The sequence below is a fragment of the Aptenodytes patagonicus genome, chromosome 1 (assembly GCF_965638725.1).
Source record: "Aptenodytes patagonicus chromosome 1, bAptPat1.pri.cur, whole genome shotgun sequence".
Classification (NCBI taxonomy): Eukaryota; Metazoa; Chordata; class Aves; order Sphenisciformes; family Spheniscidae; genus Aptenodytes; species Aptenodytes patagonicus.
This window is the reverse complement of record NC_134949.1, coordinates 37,299,998-37,319,272: the sequence shown is the minus strand read 5'-3', so window position 1 is coordinate 37,319,272 and position 19,275 is coordinate 37,299,998. Positions and strand designations below refer to the sequence as shown.

General features: G+C 42.0%; 1 protein-coding gene across 1 annotated transcript in view; it reads left to right on the top strand.

Annotated features, from left to right (window-relative positions):
- PPM1H (protein phosphatase, Mg2+/Mn2+ dependent 1H) overlaps positions 1 to 19,275 on the top strand; it is a 143,208-nt gene that overhangs the window by 69,937 nt on the left and 53,996 nt on the right. Inside the window, exons 2-4 of the mRNA XM_076332063.1 lie at positions 1,820 to 1,988; positions 9,666 to 10,010; positions 17,707 to 17,819. Of these exons, the coding sequence (XP_076188178.1) occupies positions 1,820 to 1,988; positions 9,666 to 10,010; positions 17,707 to 17,819 (627 nt within the window). The remainder of the gene's footprint in view (positions 1 to 1,819; positions 1,989 to 9,665; positions 10,011 to 17,706; positions 17,820 to 19,275) is intronic.

Sequence of the window (19,275 nt, the reverse complement as noted above, 5' to 3'; positions counted from 1 at the left end):
AATTTTATCCACAGTTGGTGTTTATTTACAGGAAATACTTGTAAACAACTGGTGGCATTGTGCATACAGATGTCAGACTGCAGTGTGTGACATTTGGCACTGTAAGGAAACTTTCAGTTTCTGAAAGCAGTTTATTGTAGTGGATGCACATTTTCTTAGAAGACTGTTTTTTCTAATCAGAGGCAGGAATACTCATTTGCATGTCACTATCATGTTGCTCCTCGAAAATCAAAAGAGAATATATTACCTTTAAGCAAGGCTGACACGGAATTGACGTTTCAGCAAGAGCAGGCAAGCTGGGGCAGCGTCCCCTGCGGGCCTGCCTTTGGTTTTTGTTTTCGTTTCAACAACCTTTAGCAAGTGTTTTCCTATTATGTAAAAATTTTACTGTAATGAAAACATTAGAGATCAAGAAGTCAGGTATGTCTTGAACTTGCCATCAGGATTATGATGTGCCTTCAAGCTGTTTTACTTTCTGGGGAGGCAGCAGTTGTTTTTAAAGACATTGTGTGCCTGATGTGAAGCTCGGTGTTTGTCCAGTAGTGGAAACGCTGTCTCTGACTAGCAGTCAACTTGTTAGGTGACTCAAACCTCGTAGTAAAGAGGAGTGGTTAGGTAGTGTTTGTGGAGGAAGACATGCTTGCATCAAAATGGCAATGTCTTTGCTTGGTTGGAACAAGACATGGTCCCAGCTTGCACAGGTTTTCCCTGTGTGAGCCTAGGACTGTCAAAGCACGTTTCTTACTGACCATGGTGTCAACTGATGCAAAATTAGTTTGTGACAAGGTTCTCATGTAGAAACTGGAAAATATGTTTGAACTTGGCTGTTCTGAGATGGATGATAGTGACCACAGTATCTTGGATAATGCAAACTTCTGATTAGGGTTTTTAAATGTTGGTGGTGGAATAGCTGTTATTTCAGCTTCATCACGGATGAAAGAAAGATGAGTAGTTGTGGTGCAAGTCTCAGGATACCCTTGACAGTCCGAAACTTGTACTGACCTCTTAGTGCTGGTTTCTGCATGCCTCTGCAGCTCTTGGTGCAAATCTTCTGCTCTCTACGCTGCAGATGGGACGGAGGTGTGAGGGTTTGAGGTGGGTTTTTTTGGGGTGTGTGTGGGGGTTATATTGTTCTGCAGTACTAGAGGGGTGTATTTAGTATGCATCTCTCTGTTGCTGTGGTACAAGCAAGCTTGACTTGCATGTCGGAATATAAGGCAAAGCTTTTCCTTTGTATTTTTGTCACAGCATTTCTAATATATGCCCTTTAAACAGACTAATAGCAGTTGCATATTTTTCTGTGCCTATAGCAGTAATAGCTTTTTAGATTTATAGCAGGTATTTTGTTTGTGCAATACTTGGAACTTGATAGAATGCACACCCTTAGGCAACAGATTCATTATTCACCGTAGCAGAGAGGCTGGCAGGTAGAAAAGCAACTGGGGATCTCATGTTTCAACTAGGTGGCATAAGTGTTATCAGCCTTGACCATCAAGTAGTGCCTTTAAAGAAAAGTATGGTATGCCTAAGGGTAAAATATGCTCATGATACCATTGGTTCTTATTCACATAGTTCTGTGAAAAATGCTTGTTATGCCATGTGTAGGTGTATGGAAACAAACAAGTATGCATGTGTGTATGTATGTATATGTATGTGTTTAAAAAAGTCAGGTATTTTAATTCGGTTGGTATTTGCAATACTTCTGGGCTACAGTTCCGTACATCTTGAGTCACATATGAGATACAGATGGAGGCTTCTGTGCTTTGCTAACTTGGACATGTCCCTTGTTTTCTCTCCACACACCCCCCACCCCCCCCAGGGTAATAAATGCAGGGAAGAGCACGCACAATGAAGATCAAGCCAGCTGTGAAGTCCTCTTTGTCAAGAAGAAAGCTGGAGGCGTTAATTCTACACCAAACAAGAACTCTTCAACAAAACGGAGGTCATCGCTGCCCAATGGAGAAGGTCTCCAGCTGAAAGACAATTCAGTAAGCAGACTTCTGTATCTTGTCAATGGAGAAGTACAAAATAAATATAAAAGGAAGTGGCAATATGACACTAAAAGATGTTTACTGAATGTTTCATATACTTTCAGTTACCTCTTATTATCTCTGCTTAAATACAGAACACAACTATATTTTTCTTAGCTCTACTACTTGATTTTTGATTTCTTGCATTGAAAAATGCTCCTTGCATGTAAGACATTTTAGTTTAAAGATGGGGAGGGAAATACTCCTTGGATTTTCCTTTTTGTTTCATTTCTGAAAATATAATCCTGAGAAATTTACTGCTGCAGAATACTGTGAGTTTAATGGCTGTGGTTGACTTGTCCAGTGACGGTCACTGCAAGCATGGCAGTATCACCATTTATACAGTCATACAATTTTATTAAGGGTTAGACAGTCATTTAGGTTCTTTTCACTGAAGCAGTATTGCGTGTAGCAAGGATGGTTTATGTAGGTAGGGTAAGGTCATCCAGCACACTGAATTCAATGATTTTTGCGGACTATGGCTCCTGTCTTTGTGTGGAGAGTGATGTACGTCATGCACTTGTTTACTGGCAATCGTTAGTCTTCATCTGTCTTGTTTCCTGACTGGCTAATTACTTCATCTGCTCTTTAAGCATGAGCTCAGGCTCCAGCAACGATTGGTAGTGTGTGTTTGGTTCAGACATTTAGCCATGTAACACTAAATGCCCTGTCTGAATGTTGGAGTCGGACGACGTGGATATGCAGTCTTTCTGCTGCTGGGAGAACACAAGTTCTCCCTAAGTGATAATTAGTCTTTCAGTGGACTGTAAGTACCCTTTTTTTGTTTTTTTGGGTTTTGTTTTTGTTTTAAACCAGGTTGTGATTAGTAGTCTGCTTCAGTCTCTCTCCCAGAATCCCATGGCTTGGTACACCTGATGGCTGCAGGGGTCATTGGGGTCCTGAGCAACAAGCATTCCTCTTGCACTGTCCCCCTCCCCACCTCTTGCTCCTCGTGTTCTGTTTCATATTTCATTATTGCTGCAACATTTTCAGACTCTGACAGATTTTCCAGGTTTGCAAATAGCCCTGTTCGTTCTTCTTTCAAATCTTTCCTTAAATCACCTGTCCCAGTTCCTGTGTGTTGATATTCCTCATTGTATTCTGACAGTCATGATTTTTTTCCAAATATATATGTGAACACTCCTGGATAAAGAATTGTGCCCTGTGCTTGCTGGGGCTAATGAGTTCTGTGTACACTCATGCAAGGCAAAACAGAATTTGTTTTAATAGTCTGTGTTTTGAAAAGTCTTTTCTAGAAAGCCCGTGCAACTGTCCGCTATTGGCTCATGCGGATGCTTGGTTCCATGAGTGTATTTAATTTTTGTATGCATTAATTATGTTTAATGAAGCAAGCATTTGGCCACAGTACTTGTTCATGTATATAAAACACATCAAGATAAGCAACAACATGCTTCGGCCAGGTAATGGGTTTGTTTTGACGCAAAGGGCATTGCTGTGTCATGCACACAGCACACTGACACCCTGTGCAGTCACCAACCTGGGTAGGCACATCTTGGTGCTGTGCAGAGGTACACTCTGATCTAACACCACATTTAATGATTCTATGATTTAATTTCCAGGCCTACCATGTGAGATACCTGGTCAGGGGCCTCTGCATCTGGGATGTGGGTGAATGTAGCTGTGCTGAATTTGCCTGTGTTTTCATATTTTGGGGGCATTCATGGGACATAGAAAGCTTTGTAGCAATGTTTCACAAAGTCCAGTTAACTTCCAGCTTTGAGTAGTATCAGATGCTTCTTGAGAGCAAAAGGCACACTATGTTGTATATACTATACTGCATGGTTAATCATCTTCCTCAGAAGGAACTTTTTTCCAAACATTACATAGCTAATATGTTTATATTGCATTAAAAATACAGGGATATAAAACTATTTCATTATTGGAAAGATGTCTTCACTAGCCTTGATGGTATCCATCATTATGGTCATCATACTGTTATGATATCATAATGGTAGGGTCTATAAATTGACTGCATATTTTTGAAAGCTGTTCTTTTTATCCATTTTAAACTTAATGATTGTCAGCCTTGTTAAATATCCAATTGCCCTGTGTTATGAGAAGCATCTCGTAGAATATTCTGACTTTTCTTCCTCTCTTCATTAGTGTATTTCCTACTTTGATTCTGTATTTTTTATCTTGATTTTGGAATAAATGGCCACTCCCTTCCAAGCTTCTTGAAACATTTTTATTTCAAATCTTCTGTTCTTTCTTCTATTTCTGACACATTTTGACCAGAAATGAGCATAATGTCTGAAGTGAGGAGCCAGCTGATCTGTATAATATAGTATTCTGTTTTCATGCTACTTGTTATCATGTTCTTTATATGTTCTCTTCTTATCTACAGATTTACTTCTGTTTTCTAGATGATACTTGAACGAGTGCTATAGCACTCATTATTTAGCTGTGTAAAACCTATTCTACCATGTTATTAGACCACAGCTTGTGAATTTATATTTGTAATATATTTTCCCAAAACAGGCAGCATATTTCTGGAAAAAGTTTTCTACTAGAGGGCAGTCTTACACTATCAATTAGTAGGATTTTTTCCTTGGTACGTTTCTTTGCTGGTTGAATATATTTAAAAAGAAAAAAAAAAGTACACATTTCTATAATGTATCATACTTTTACATTTTCATATTTTTGTACTGTAAAGTATAATATTGTGTTTTGCCCTCACATAGCATTGTTAGCAAATATTTTTTAAGGAGTGTATGAGTTGTTATTAAATATGATAAGGGTGCAACTTACTCTGTATCAGTAGGATGTAGAAATACAGACTTGAGACACTCCAGTGAATGGTATAATATCATCCCGGCAAGTATTTAGTAAGAAAGCCAGAGGCTGAATTCTGTAAATGCCTCCTAGGGAAATCCCACCGTAACACATGATCTGGAATAATCTCTGAGTGGTGAAGCACCTTGTAGAAATATTGAAGGAAGGCGGCATGAGGGAAGCAGTTTATTGAGTATTTGTCCAATGAAAAGAAAGATTTATTCTTGTTCTTGTTTAGTTTTTTAAAGTTGATTGCTATATATTGTTAAGGGTGCCCATTTTTTTTCTATAACTGAGCCCCAATTATGTGTGTGTGTATATATATGCATTTTCTTTCATGATTTCTCATCCGTTGCTTGACCCAAAACTTTGCATGTCTTAATTATATTTTATAATTGCAAAACCCAGGAGACTGCTGAACCTTCCTGACAGCTAGGTCAGCAGTTGAGGAGCCTGAAGCTTATTAAATCTCCTAGTACATACTAGAAATTAATTGTAAGATCAGTGCAGTGAAGGATCTGTTTGCTTTTCATATATCTGGTAGTTATTCAGAACGTTGTTAAATCTGAATCTTTTGAAAGAAAATGTAAAATAAATCACTGTGTTGACCAGTCATACTCTCACGCGAGGCCTCTGTCCAGTTAAAAGAACAAATGAAGATTGATGTTTGAAAGACTGCTTTTGACAGAATACCGCCAGACCTAGTAGAAATAGATGTCTTGTTCTCTGAGAGTCTGCAGAATGTCAGTACTTTTGGGAAGAAGTTCAAACTCCCAAATGTGAAAGAGAGAACAGCCATGCATATGCATACAAAAATAGGTAATCGCTTGGTGGCTGCGGAGGTCATCTCAGCTGTGGGAGGAAAAGCAAGGACCTTTTTGTGCTTTTTGTCTCATCTGTGTGCCCTGACTGCTGGCCCTGGTTCGTTCTCCAAGTCGCTGCTTTATTTGCCCCATATATTTAATTCTCATCAAATTGGTATGGTTTTGGAGAATTCATTTCTTTCAAACAGAGGAGCTGTTTTTATTCTCAGGGTGGGGGAAACGAATTTGTTTCTTCTTCCTTTTTTAGACAACTAATAGGTTATTCATGGTTATACTCTCTTTGCTAGTTCAAAAGTAAATGAAGCTTCGTAGGAATACATAGAAGTTTCTGGAGACTAATATTTAGGTTACAGTAATGCCTGCAGATCCCAACTGAAGTTAAGGCCCTGGAGCATCTCACACAGAATGTGTGTATAAGAGCAGTGTTGTGGTAGTCATATCCCCTGACTGTATATGCTTTTAATACAGACCTCTCAGTTATCTAGTGTACTTCCACAGTTGATAGGGAGAAATAAATCTACTTTGGAATGAGATGAGCATAGTCTGAAAGTACGGGATTTCTTACTCCCTGCTAAGTATAAGGGCAATTTAGAGAACTGTCTTGGAGGTGTGCAATGTAGATGTCTGAACTTAGCTGAACTGGTAGCAACACCCTCTTGTTTAAGAATTACTAGTCCGAAAAGGACAAGATCAGGGAACTCCAGAAGAACCACCATAGCTGACGTGGCCATGCTGCGTTCATGTCAGTGACAGCCCGAGAATACAGCTCAGGCCCATGGGAGCTTCTCTGTCTTAATTTGTGCTGCCCATTGGCTTAGAGGAAATAAGTGGTAACATCTCAATTTCACTTTTTGTCATGGGCCATTGTTCTGGTCTGTTTTAAGGCTTCCCAGTCTCTGATGGCACCTTATTTGGCTACCAAGCTCACATGAGGCTTGTTCAATGTTGGACGTATCCAGTGTTTGTGCTCATAATAATGAGAGTGAATTGTGTTAATAACTGTTCTTTATTTTCTGAAAAACTCTAATACAGACTTTGGTGGGGGCTTTCTTTGGAAAACTTAAGAAAATTGGGGGGAAGGGGTTTAAACTTGTTCTTAATTGTAAGTTTCTGTTATAGTTTGGGGGCAGGGGGAGGGCAATGACAAAATATCTTCTTCCTCTAGGTGGAAGGTAAAATATTTCCATTTCAGTCAGAGGTGTAATGCCTTTATGCTTTTTCCCCCAAAGGCAGCACATCTCCAAAGGAGTAGCACCTTTCGAATGACATGAGGACATAAGCTGTGGAAGCATTATCCATGGTGCATCATGAGGTGGATTTTGGCTAGGAAGCCAAACCCTAAGAGAAGAATGGGAGCAGAAGTAGTTTGATCTACAACTCCCAGGAGGCACAGTGTCGCTATTTTGAATAAATTATTTCTGTTTTCAGCTGAAATATTTTCACTTTGGGATACTTGTTTCTGTTGGCAAAATACATTTTGCATGAATAGCAATCTATTTTTACAAACAGGTTTTTTAGTCAGTAATCCTGTTATCCGTTAAAAAAGGCTTAAACAGAATTTTACAGCCAACTGTTGTGTGAACTTGGAGGGATTCTGAGCCCAGAGCAAGCTAGCACAACTGCCAGTCATGCCTTCAGGGGTGAAGTTTCACAACAGTTTTTTTGGTGAATTTACCAGACTGGGTAAGTGGGTGGGTCTGCCTAAGGAGCCGCATTTGGAAATGTGTACATTTGTTGGGTTTTCCACCATTACAGGTTGTATCTATCCTGTATGATCCTTACTGTGGTAAGTAATTCAGTAGGACAATACTCCCTTTTCTCAGCATTTCAGTAATGAAATGAAGAGTGCACATTAGACTGCTGATTTCCTTCTCTTGGAGGAACTCTCCACTGTGTAGATGACTATATTGTTAATGCACTGGTTAAGAGTATGAACTTTACTACAGCAGCAATGCTATAAGCTAAAAAAAAAAATAAATAATAGACTTTTATGTAATTTTTATAATCAAGGCTTTTAAATGTGCATTTCAACAAAGTTATAAGTAATAATGCTTATTCAGCAATGAATTCTGCCCTTTGAACAGCATGAACTTGTAGTGATGGTCTATATACATGTTGCTAGAAGAGACATTTTGCATTAGGTTTTGGCTTTTGTAGCTCGAGGCAATAACGAATGATGTCTTTTGGATCTGCAAATGACAATTCATGGTGTTCTTACTCCAACCTGTCTGCCATGTCCTGCAGCCAGTGGTTGGCACCTTTGTGGAGCAGCTGGAAGCAGAAAGTAAAAGGAGCTGCAGTTCACAGCCCTGTCCATAAGCTTGAAATAAGCAGTGTTTTGGGCATGAGGTGCTGGGGTGCAGGTGGTGCCTAGACTATATGCTGATCTGTTGCATAAGGGAGCAGTGTTCGGGTGAATGAAACAAATCACGTCTGTCATCCTAAACTAGACCACAGTCAGCATGACATGCAGATACAATTTTTAAGTTCTTTGACTGCAGTGAGATCTAGGTTATGCTTTCTTAGTATGAGGTGTTTTGCAACAGTATTGCCCGATTTCTGTCCCTTGCAAAATGATTTATTTCTAAATCTGTATTAGTCCACCCACATCTGACTTGCAAGGCAGCCCCACAAACAGTTGTTTCAGCATAGCTGGGAGAAGGTGCAGGATTAAGAAGAAATGGAGGGGAAAGGAGAGACTGGAAAGATTCTTTCCACATGCTGCTGCCAAATATGCTGTCATGCAAAGACAGGTAATGTTATGCCTTAAATGCTTCCCTGAGGATTCCTAGGTGAATTTCTCCCCCAAAAAGTTGAGGTTATCTAGGGTATGGCTCCTTGGTATTTTTCAGGCAGATCGGAGCTTGTGCTGCCCAGAACTTAGTCTGCCTCCAGCCCTGAGTTAATGGGCCCTATCTGAGTGATAGGGCACCCCACCGCAAAAACATGGTTTCTGCTCAAATCAGAGCAATAGTGGAGCTGACTGACACCTGTCAGAGGAGACTGTGTGGAGCAGAAGGAGAGAAATATTTGAAAATCGCATCATTGATCAATAACTGCTGAACAAATACATAACATTACCACATATACCTTAATTTTAATAATGAGGTCTACAAAATTTACTTTTTCTGGATACTCTGCCTATATGAGAGCAGTTGTGCTGACCGGCATGCTAGGAGTTGAGCTAAGGTATAAGATCTAAAAGCATACTATTATGCCGAGACCTATACCAAAACACTTGCATAGCTCTTCTGATCAGAGGGTATGTAACTCCAGTACTGTACATGAAAGTTTTCAGAGGACTGCGAAGAACTAGGCAGTGAACGTGTAGGCTAGCACGGGTGGAGTGCAGCTGATCCCACTTGTGTCTGCCATCCTTGAGGACCTCTGCGCTGCGCGGTTTCCTGGGCTGGCACAGGCAGGGAAAGCCTGAGCTGTCCCATCTGCCAGCACGGATGGACCTTATCTACCAGTCGTGGAAGTGGGGATCACATCTTGTTACTAGGTGTCAAACTGAGGTCCTTCATCTCATGCCTAGTGGAAAAAAAAAGGTCTGTCACAGAAGTGTCAGGTGCTGTCTCGTGTAGAATTTTGGTCTCCGTGGTGGTAGGTTCATCATTTACCAATGATGTGATTTTTGAGTGCTTTTCTTCTGATGTACACAGTCATTAGGAAATTAACTTAGTCTCACAGTGCTAGCTGTGCTTGGTCAGTGCATCCTATGATGGCTGTAAGGTAAGAAAGATTGCAAGTTCAGCCTTTTTTTTTTTTTTTTGAGGGGGTTACGGAAAAGAAAAAAGAAAAAAAAATGGTGGGGATGTGTGGCAAAAATAAGCATCTCCTTCTTGCCAGAGCTGTACTAACACAGTGGGTATTTCTCCATTTCAGAAAGAAGGTTACCTCTGGGAAAGTTACCTGTGTTTTACCTGCTGCCCCTGTGCCACCGGTCATCTCACTCGTGGCTGTGTAATGGTGATCATCTCTTTTCCTTCCCTTTCTTCCCCTTCTGCTTCTCCAGGACACAGATGGGATCAACCTGTACTACTGGTCCCTGTTCGATGGACATGCTGGGTCGGGGGCAGCTGTGGTCGCTTCCAAACTGCTGCAGCACCATATCCTGGAGCAGCTGCAGGAGATCGTGGACATCCTGAGGAACATGACCGTCCTCCCACCCACCTGCCTGGGAGAGGAGCCCGACAACCCGGCCACAAACAGCAGGACGCTGACACGGGCAGCCTCCCTGCGTGGTGGTGTGGGCGCCCCAGGCTCACCCAGCACCCCTCCAACACGCTTCTTCACCGAGAAGAAGATCCCACACGAGTGCCTGGTTATTGGGGCCATAGAAAGTGCGTTCAAGGAAATGGTATGTGTATCTCAGGGCTCTGAAGTCCTTGTTGTATACATTAATGAGTCACGTGGCCTGGAGAAGATGAACATTTAGGGATTTTTTTCACCTTTGTTTTTTTTTTTTCTGCCCCTATTTAAACACCATCTGAGTGTGGACAGAATTATTTAAGAGCCTCAACAGCTTACCTGGTACATCCCTGTGAGCAGGAACTGCATCTTAAGTCCCAGGCAGCACCATGACACGTTTGTGGATTACTTGACTCTTAGAAGCTTGGTGCTCTCTTTCTTTTTTTCTCCCCCCCCCCCCCCCCCCCCCCCCCCCAAAGATAAAAATTAGTATTGCCTCACAGTAGCAGATTTCAGCATTGGCTGTTGTCATAGGGCTGTGTATATGGGCATGCACTTTACAAAGCCTCGTTGCCCTACTGGGGCAGCAGCAAAGGCTTTCAGCATTCCTTGCACCACCAACACACCTTGTTCGTGTTGCCCACAACTACATAAACAGGTCATAAAAGGTCACATCAGGGACATGGATGAGGGGCAGCATCCTTGATCCAATGACCTAGTTCACGTTAGTGTTGGAGTGGCTCATAAAGCACAGCAGCGACTGTAGAGAGTGTGTGTGCGGCTCTTGACTGAGGCAGGTTGGGTGTGGGCGAGTGGGGCATGAAGTATGTTCCTACCACCCACTTGACTTGTGTACAGCATGAACAACTGGGAGGAAATCACTACCCTATGGAAACAGAATATCCATCAATTTCCCTATGGAAGGCTGGTTTTTCTCTTTTGTAATTGATGTAGCTGCTCCGCACCCCTCTCCCTTCACTTCTCCATGTTATTAAAAATAATTCTTGTCAGGCAGAGCAGAGGCTTGGCCTGCCAGTGAGAACATGCAGATCAGGTCTTGGGAGATCTGATCTTGTTCATTTTCTTCTTTTTTAATTTTTTTTTTGTTTTTAGAAAAGCCTCTTACTTGAGCAGAAGGTTTTTGAACTAATGAGTGTTTCCCAGAGGTTTTATTGTCTGAAAAGAAGTATTCGATCATTGTTTTTCCTGATCCATGTGAATTTTGATTAGTACATGAATCTAATTAGAGACTACAGTTGTTGTTATAAGAAGTGGTGCTTCACTTTGAATTCTGAATAGCAATTATCTTGCTTGATTGTCCTTTCTCCCCGGGGAAGTGCAGGCAACAGACCCACCAACTGGGTTTGGACAGCACCATCTGACTTTTAGGTGGGTAGGTCCAGGAGTGGGATCCACAGCCGTGGCTTAGGCATCGTTCAGTGTGGGGCATGTGAGCGGGTTTATGCACTGTGGCTAGTGGGCTCAGTTTCTGCTAGCTGAAAAGAAAGAGGAGGACGCATGAAAATCTCCTGTCAGTTTAGCATGCCCTTTTCAGAAAGGGAGGACTAGCTTGCTGCCCTCTTTGTCAAGGAGGGAAAAGATGACACTGCCCATCCACTGCACCCTAGTGGGCTCAGAGCATTCTTGAGAGAGGGACACCGGTTTCATGCTTCAGTTGGGACGATTTCCAGGCCAGAAGAGTGCCAGGCTCTGAGTGCGTGACATGACTCTCTCTCTCTCTCTCTCCCCCCTGTTGAAACTGGCTCCAAGTGCAGGAGAGATTAGAAATGGAGTTTCATGGAACTGGAAAGTGAAGGTAAGAGAGCGAAAGAAGGGCCATTTCAAGTGCTCTACCTTTCTTATGAGAGCAACGTATGCATTACCCATTGCTGCCTTCCTGAACACATCTGAGTGAGCAGGGCTGTTACTGCCCTGCTTTATTTTGAGTTCACACCTCTGTTTGGTAGGTGTTCACACAGATGACCATCTCAGCTCATGTCCAGGCACCTGGCTGCTTGGGAGGGCTTTTATGGATAGAGTATGACAAATGCAGAAACCCTGCATAACTCGCTACAGATACAATGTCTGGGTATTCTATGTACGGGTCATAGTAATCTGTCCTCCCTTTTTCTAAACTGAAGTCCAGAGAATATTTTCTTTTCTTCCCTGTGCCTTTGTTCATATGCTACAGATCAGATACCTTAATTCCCACTTTTGCTGTTTATCAGAGAGCTGAAGTTCGTTGCCCATCTTTGCTATATAAATGACTGTGTCTACCACAATGCAATACAATTTCAGCATTAAGTCTTACATTAAAAGGAAGTCTTAATAAAAATGGTCAGATGAAGAAAAGCAATAGATAATTATATCTACTTTAAGCTCTTGCGGGAGTCTTGTGCTTATAATTTGTTTAGGCAAAAGAGTATTTTCTTTTATCCGTGTAAGGGAGCGGTTCATAAGATCAATGCTCCTCAGTCTCATCTATGCTTGCAATGATTGATCTTCCTCCTACCTCTGCCTAACTTCCTGCTAGCTTATATTCCTAGTAGTCTTTGGGTGAAGATTTTGGGCCTCTTCCACAGCACATTGTTTATTCAGCCCTATTTTGTACTGGAACGTCATGGATGTTGTTAAGTTAGGTCAATGCAGTTGAGATGTGCATAATGCACGTGGGGTTTTTTGCCAGCAGAGTATCATTTTACCTGGCACTTGGTGAAAGCTTATGTTTCCTGGAGACGTAGGCAGACTTCTTCTTGTTTCCTGAAACACCCATTGCTGCAAAGGAGCCCTCTGAACCTGGTGAAAATGCTGAGTAGATACAGAAACCTTTTTTGGTTTTGTTTTGGTTGGTTTTTTTTTTTTTTTAAAACAGTCCAACCTGACAGTTTGTCCCCTTTTCCTGGGAGCATTTAGCATATCGTTACTTTTTTCCCCAACTGCCTTTTGAATTCTAGTTAAGCTCTCCCTGTTTTTGCCTCAAGTCTCAAATAAAATGCAATTCATCCCTTTCAAAAGACTTTTCTTAAATTATTTTTCCTTTATTGGGTGTGGTTTCCTTTGGACAGTGCTTGTCTGACAGCTACATGCAGTAAAACACCGTGGAAAGCTGACACAGACCAAGTCATTGCCTAACTTAGAAATTTAACAATTAAGCTGTCCCCTTTTTGAAGTACTTCTAGATGGTGTTGTCTGATTGTGTTGGAATTGGGATTAGTAAGTTTGTGTTGTGTTCTCAGACAATTTACTGTCCTGTTTAAAAAATAAAAAATGCTCAATGTCAGTAATTGTCAGTGATCAAAGTTATTCCGGTTAAAAGGAAATAAATAAGCTCAAGTACTGAAGGTATCATAAATCAAATCCTCTAATTTTCATCTCTTGAGGTTTAAGATGTGCATTTATAGCTTCGGTTCTAGGGAGCCAGGAGGGATGTTTCCAAGTGCTGTTCTGTACTGGATAGAAGCATCAAACTATAATCCCTTCCCTGTATTTAACCTTGTATACATGTGTGTGATGTAGTATGTATTTTAAAGAAAGATTAAAGGGAGAGAGCACCTATTCCACACTGAACCCTGTTTAATTTTGGAGGGGAAAAAATGGCACAGAACTAGTCTGTATGATTTATTGGAAGGTATAAGTTTGTATACGTTGTATGATGATTTCCTTCTTTATTGAGATTTTTTTTGACTTGGATGAAATCTAGACAGGTGCTTTTGCAAGATTGGTGCCATTTTAATTTGAACAATCTTGAGAGAGCAACATATGTTGTACGGTTTTCCTTTTGAAAAGCTTCCTCTGATTAAATAGCCAGTAGAAATGAGGAGGGTTGAAACAGTGTTACAGGTATTTTGATGCCTTTTTGACAGAGGTAAAGCAAATTAAGGAGTTAATTTTGTCTTTACGTCTTCTGAAACATGATTTTTCTTTAATTTTTTTTTCTTTTTTTTTTAAGCAGATACTTGATACTGTGTGTGTAGGGAGTAAAGCTGCTTTCTGTCATAGCAAGATTGAGATCCTGGAGGAAAGGCCCCTACTCTGAGGAAGGATATAGCTGAAAAATAGTTATTTTAGTTGTTGTTGCAGTATGCTAACTTGTTGTAATGATGATACTGCAATTTGAATGTACCTAGCTCTGTTTTCCAGGTCCTAAATTTCTAAAACTTAGCATCGGGTACAGCTGGTATTTGCTTTTTGTGCTGCCACACTTGCTGCTTTCATGCCGTCTCCCCCGCCGCTGCAGCGCTTGCATCGGTGCTGTGCACCAGCAACCGGCGCACGCAGGCCTGCCTTGCTGAGGCTGTCGTTGGCGAGTGTCCTGGTGCACTTTGTGTGCCCAACACGTGTGGGTCACGGCAGGTGGAAGGAAAAGCTGGGGCTCCACATCACCCCAAGAGCCGCCAGCCCACGCCACGCTCTGCAGCTCGGCGAGGCGCCCGAGCCCCTCCGCAGGGTCTCCACGAGGTGGCACGAGCAAGCCGCCGTCGGGGATCCGGGAGCCTCCGACAGAGAAGGATGGTAATAGCTTTGTAGCATAATCTTCCTCTTTTTTTCGGAAGAGATTGTTAGCTAGTGTGGGCTTCCCAGGGCAAAACCACAGGTTAACCAGGTCTGAGCCTTAGCAAGGCAGGTGCTCAGGAGACCTAAGCTGTCAGGATGGTGGGGATGGTGCAATGTCCTCGGGCTGTGGAGAAAACGACCCCTGCTCTCTGTCACCCGCTCTGGAAACGTACCCTGTGGCAATTCGTAGTGTCCTCTGCAGGTTTTGCTCCATCCTCCCTGCGCTCCGTCACCCAGGGAAGGGGGACCAGGGTGACTAGGCGTGAGGCAACCCTTGTGGGCACCCTGCTCCCACCTGCCGCTACAACTTGCATCCTAAAAAGGGGGGCAGAGCACAGGCTAAATTAGCCTCCTCCTTGGCATGAAACAATAGCCTTTTGAACAGAGGATATAGAAATCCTTGGGTTTTTTTCTGTCAGGGTCTGAGTGTGTGGCACACGCTGCCCTTTGGGCTGAAAGGTTCATCGTTTGATTCTGCCCAGCATTGCTCAGCTCTTTCCCTGCACACAGATTGCTCTGTGGGGATGAGCTGCATGCTACAGAAAAGAGGAGGAAAAAAGGAAAGGGAAAAAAGCTTGCTCTGCAATCTTTCTCCAGGTGGAAAATAAGGAAAGCTTCGTATACACTCAGACTTTGTCTAAAATGAGCCCCTTTACACCCATAAAGGCTTCAGAGGCATTTTGGGGTTTCTGCCCCTGTTTGTGCTCTACTACTTTCCCAGCAGCACTGTTATGAAGTATTTCATCAAAAGCCAGTGTCTCTACATCAGAATGAGTTAGTGGCAATGGTGGGCTTTATTTTATTTTGGTTTATTTTTTTCCCTTCAGATCTTGTTGAGCTGTAGGAAAGCCTTCCCCTCCTTCCCTCCCCCCAGAAAAGGAAATGTCAAACGAAGTATGTAATATCAAATTAAACACGGCACTGAATATACTCTGGCAAGTCATGGTAGTAAATTCAAGTTCTGAACAACAACTAGATGGAAGAGCCCATGAACAGCAATGATTTGAAAAAATCCAGTACACGGATCTAGTTTAAGTCAAGGAAACTCTGAAAATGAGGCCCTAAGGATTATCCGTCTTCTCTCCTATAATAGATGCTTCTGAATTCTGCTTATTGAAAGAAATAAATTTTAATTTAGGCATTCCAGCACTTGCAAAGTGTATATATGACAGAGCTGAAACCAGGTGAGGAATGGTACATTGTTTGAAGGTCTCAGAGGATACTCTGAACTGCGGAGGTGAAGGTTTTTTAAAATTCCTGGCAGTGTCTGGAAAATCCACTGTAGTATTTGTAATTTTAAATTATTTTGATGGTTAGAAATGTCTGCTTCCTTTGAACTGTTCTTTTTCAGCTTAATTTAAAAATATATAGAAACCATGGGGAGGAAAATCAGCTTCTCTATGGTAAGATTAGATAAAGTGGCATTTATAACAGGCCCATGTCTGTGACCAAAGGTTCTGCGAGATTTGATTTTTTAGCTTGGAGGTGTTCTCCTCCTGGTCATCGCTGCCCCCCCCCCCCCCCCAACAAAAAAAAAAAAAAAAAAGAAGAGAAAAGGGAAAACCACAAGTCAATGAGAGCATGGGCTAAGAGCCGGCAGTAAAACCCCGAGTCTCTCCGGCAGCAGAGTGCAGTTCCCCTGCACAGCAGAGGATGGCTGTGTCGGGCAGTGCTGCACCTTTCTTGCTGTCCCTGCCACACCGCCCACCTCAGTACTGTATTCATGGCACAAACGGGATCGGTCCGTCCCTATGTACGCCGGCCAGCAAGGATTCACATTATTTGTGACAGACACCTCTGCCCAGCCCGCTCAGGATAGCGGCTGAGTGCTGCTGAGCATCCCCGCCACTGCCCCAGGTCACTCTCCCTCTCCTGAAATTTATAGGAAACAAAGCGTGGTCCCTGGCTTCCTCCAACTCCGCAGATTTTCAATCAAATTGCAGCTGTCATGGTTTGCATTTGTTGTGGTGCTTTTCCTCAGATAAATTAAGCTCTAAATCCCACACCCCAAGGCGTGCACAATTTGAGCTGTTTGTTACTCAGTGCAAATATGAAAATGGCTGAAGTATAGCTCTGTGTGTGTATGCACACACACAGAGGCAAACAAATATATTCATAATAAAAAACACATACAAGTAGGCAGGGTTTAGCTGAAAAGATCTGCCGGTACTTGCAGTAGCAATGTTAAATGATGATCCCTGTTTGAATCCAGTGTTACAAGGAAAGACCAGTTTGAAATTGGATTTGATTCTGGACACAGGAGAGGAGCGTAATATGTAACATTGCTGTGTTATTACCCCAAACTAAACTAAGAGGCAGCAGAATGGATTCATTGGCATATACTTCAATTTTTGTTTAAAATGTATGGAGTACTGGAAAATAGCTCATTTACTTGTGTCTTAAGTTCTCCAAGCTTTCCTGGAAAAAAAAAATATGTATCTATAAAATGTATGTATGTATTTTTTCATTCCTGGGCTTGGTTGGTGACAGATGTGACTTGTATTCTCCACTTCTATTAAGCAGGAGGGCTTTTTTATATGTAATATTTCTTACACGCAGAATCAGTTGGAAGCTAAACATAGGAAGAACTATTTGAGTAGGTACGTACCTCCTTAAATTTGGGCCTATGCACATGCATAAAAATTAAGTCTTTTCAGGACCTCATAAAAGCAGTGAGATGAGACACAGGGTTAAATACTGTAGTTCATCCTGGAAAGTCTGTGAATGCCTAGTATTTTTCGGTAAATACTGTTCTACTGACCTTCCCACCCCTGCCCCCTTAACAAGTTTAGCATCCACCCATTCCCTGTGTTTCTGAAGGGTAGCCTTGTGGCATGAGTGTGTCTTGCTGCTGTTTGTAAAGGTATATGCTCCGCAATCCTAGCGTCCCTTTTGGAGAGCAGGTAGTTAGTCATGTCGTAGCTAGGTCTCATTAATTATTTGCTGTCTATGTAAAGCACTCTCCAATTATACCACCAGGTACCTGTTGTTAAGCTACATTTATCTTTGCCTTCATTGTGCTTTTTCCGTAGCAAATTCCCTTGCATCCTCAGAGTTGCCATTTGTTCCCTGATGCCTGTTTTACAATCTCCTGTCCTGATTTTTCCTGAGCATCTTTGTATCATAAGTAATACGTACTCCTCCACTTCCCATTCCTCTCCCTGACCGTGTGGCCATAGCTGCAACTGTAAAGAAAGCCAGTGGGACATGCAGTTTAAGAAAGACTCTATTTGGTTTTTTAGGGGAATCTTCATTTCCTAAAACATTAATTGCAATGTTGTCTTTATAAATCTTGTTCTCTTTTCCCATAGGATTTGCAAATTGAACGAGAGAGGACTGTGTATAACATTTCTGGCGGCTGCACAGCCCTTGTGGTGGTGTATTTATTGGGGAAGCTTTACGTGGCAAATGCTGGTGATAGCAGGTGAGTAAGTGTGGTGTCTCCCCAACTATTCCTTCATCCCAAACTCCCCAGATCTGGTGTTACCAATTTCCTTAGTTGCAAACAGTATCACAAGAGGATTCTGTTTCTTTAACGGTCCTCTCAGAAATTAATGCAAATGGCACTGATAGGCTTCCAGTATCTAGTTGAGTGGTGGATGTAGACAGGGAGGTTGATGACACTTCTGTCCCTGTAGCAGTTTCTGAATGACTTGATGGTTGCAGAGAAGTGGAAAGACGCTAAAGAGCCATTGAAACAGAAGTGATGTTGGGTGTGTAGTAGAATTGCGTGTTGAATGCTGACAAGGTGACTGCATCTGGAACAGCTGGTAGGGCTGGACTGGTTCAGTAGGAAGTCCTGTAGCTCCTGTCCTCAGCCTTAGTCTTGGAAGGCCACCTGCCTCTCAGATTTTGAAATAAATGAAGGTAATCATCTGTAAGCAAATAACTGCTACTCCTGCAACAGAGAGGAGGGGAGGGAGAGGGGCTATCACAGGTTAGGATTTTTACAGTGTCCTGTTCTAGCTTGTGTACTTGTCCATTTCTCAGAACTGAATGCTGTTGTTCAGGAGTTGTTGCTTTGTTCTGTTTAGAAGTTGGATGCTTGAAGACTTGTGACGAGAAGCATTTTCTTTGTCTTCTGATTTAGCTAAAGCTAGGAGCATACTGGAAATCTCTTACTTGCATTTTTTTCCTCTCTCTCACTCTCTGCCTGTAACACCATCAGAGAGAGATAATGAGGCTGGTCTTGCAAGACTTTAGACCTTCACATGTTTCTTTTGGCAGTGCTCTGCATAAACAGGCCAGGGAGAATAGTTCCCCACATGATACAGACTGCTGTTGTGTTCTCTTAGCAGCTGAGAAATTAAAGTCTGCAAAGGTACCGAACTGCGTTGTCTTTAGGTGAAGACTGCTACGGTTATGCATTTATGTTTGAGGTTTGTGCACACACAGTTCATGTTTGTACTGTGTGTGCACAATGTATTTACAGAGACAGCAGTCAACCACAAAATGTTTTGTAGTTTAAACCTAACATTTTTATTGCCTCTTGCTGCTTTAAACTGTGTAGAAAGTCGGATAAATCTTTGTGCATAAAGTTCCTATTCTTTTCATGTTGGTGATTGTTCTTAGTATGCTGAATTTGCTATTTATATTGCAAATTGCTCACCCAGTTCCTCTTGACAAGTGACATATATGAATCTTTTTCACATCAAATGTCAAATGAGTCCTCATGGAGGGTAGCTGCAAACATGGTTGAGTAGACCACCTGTCTAGTCATCAGAACCAGAACCACTAGCTGCACTAAATTTTAGCTCTTTTGCCATTAAATTAGAAATAATCATGTTTTCCTGTGCTATTGTACTTTAAGCACAGTTGAGTCTCTTCCATTGGGTTGGCTAAATTGTTTTATTGTCTCTTAAGTGTGCTGTGTAAGATTG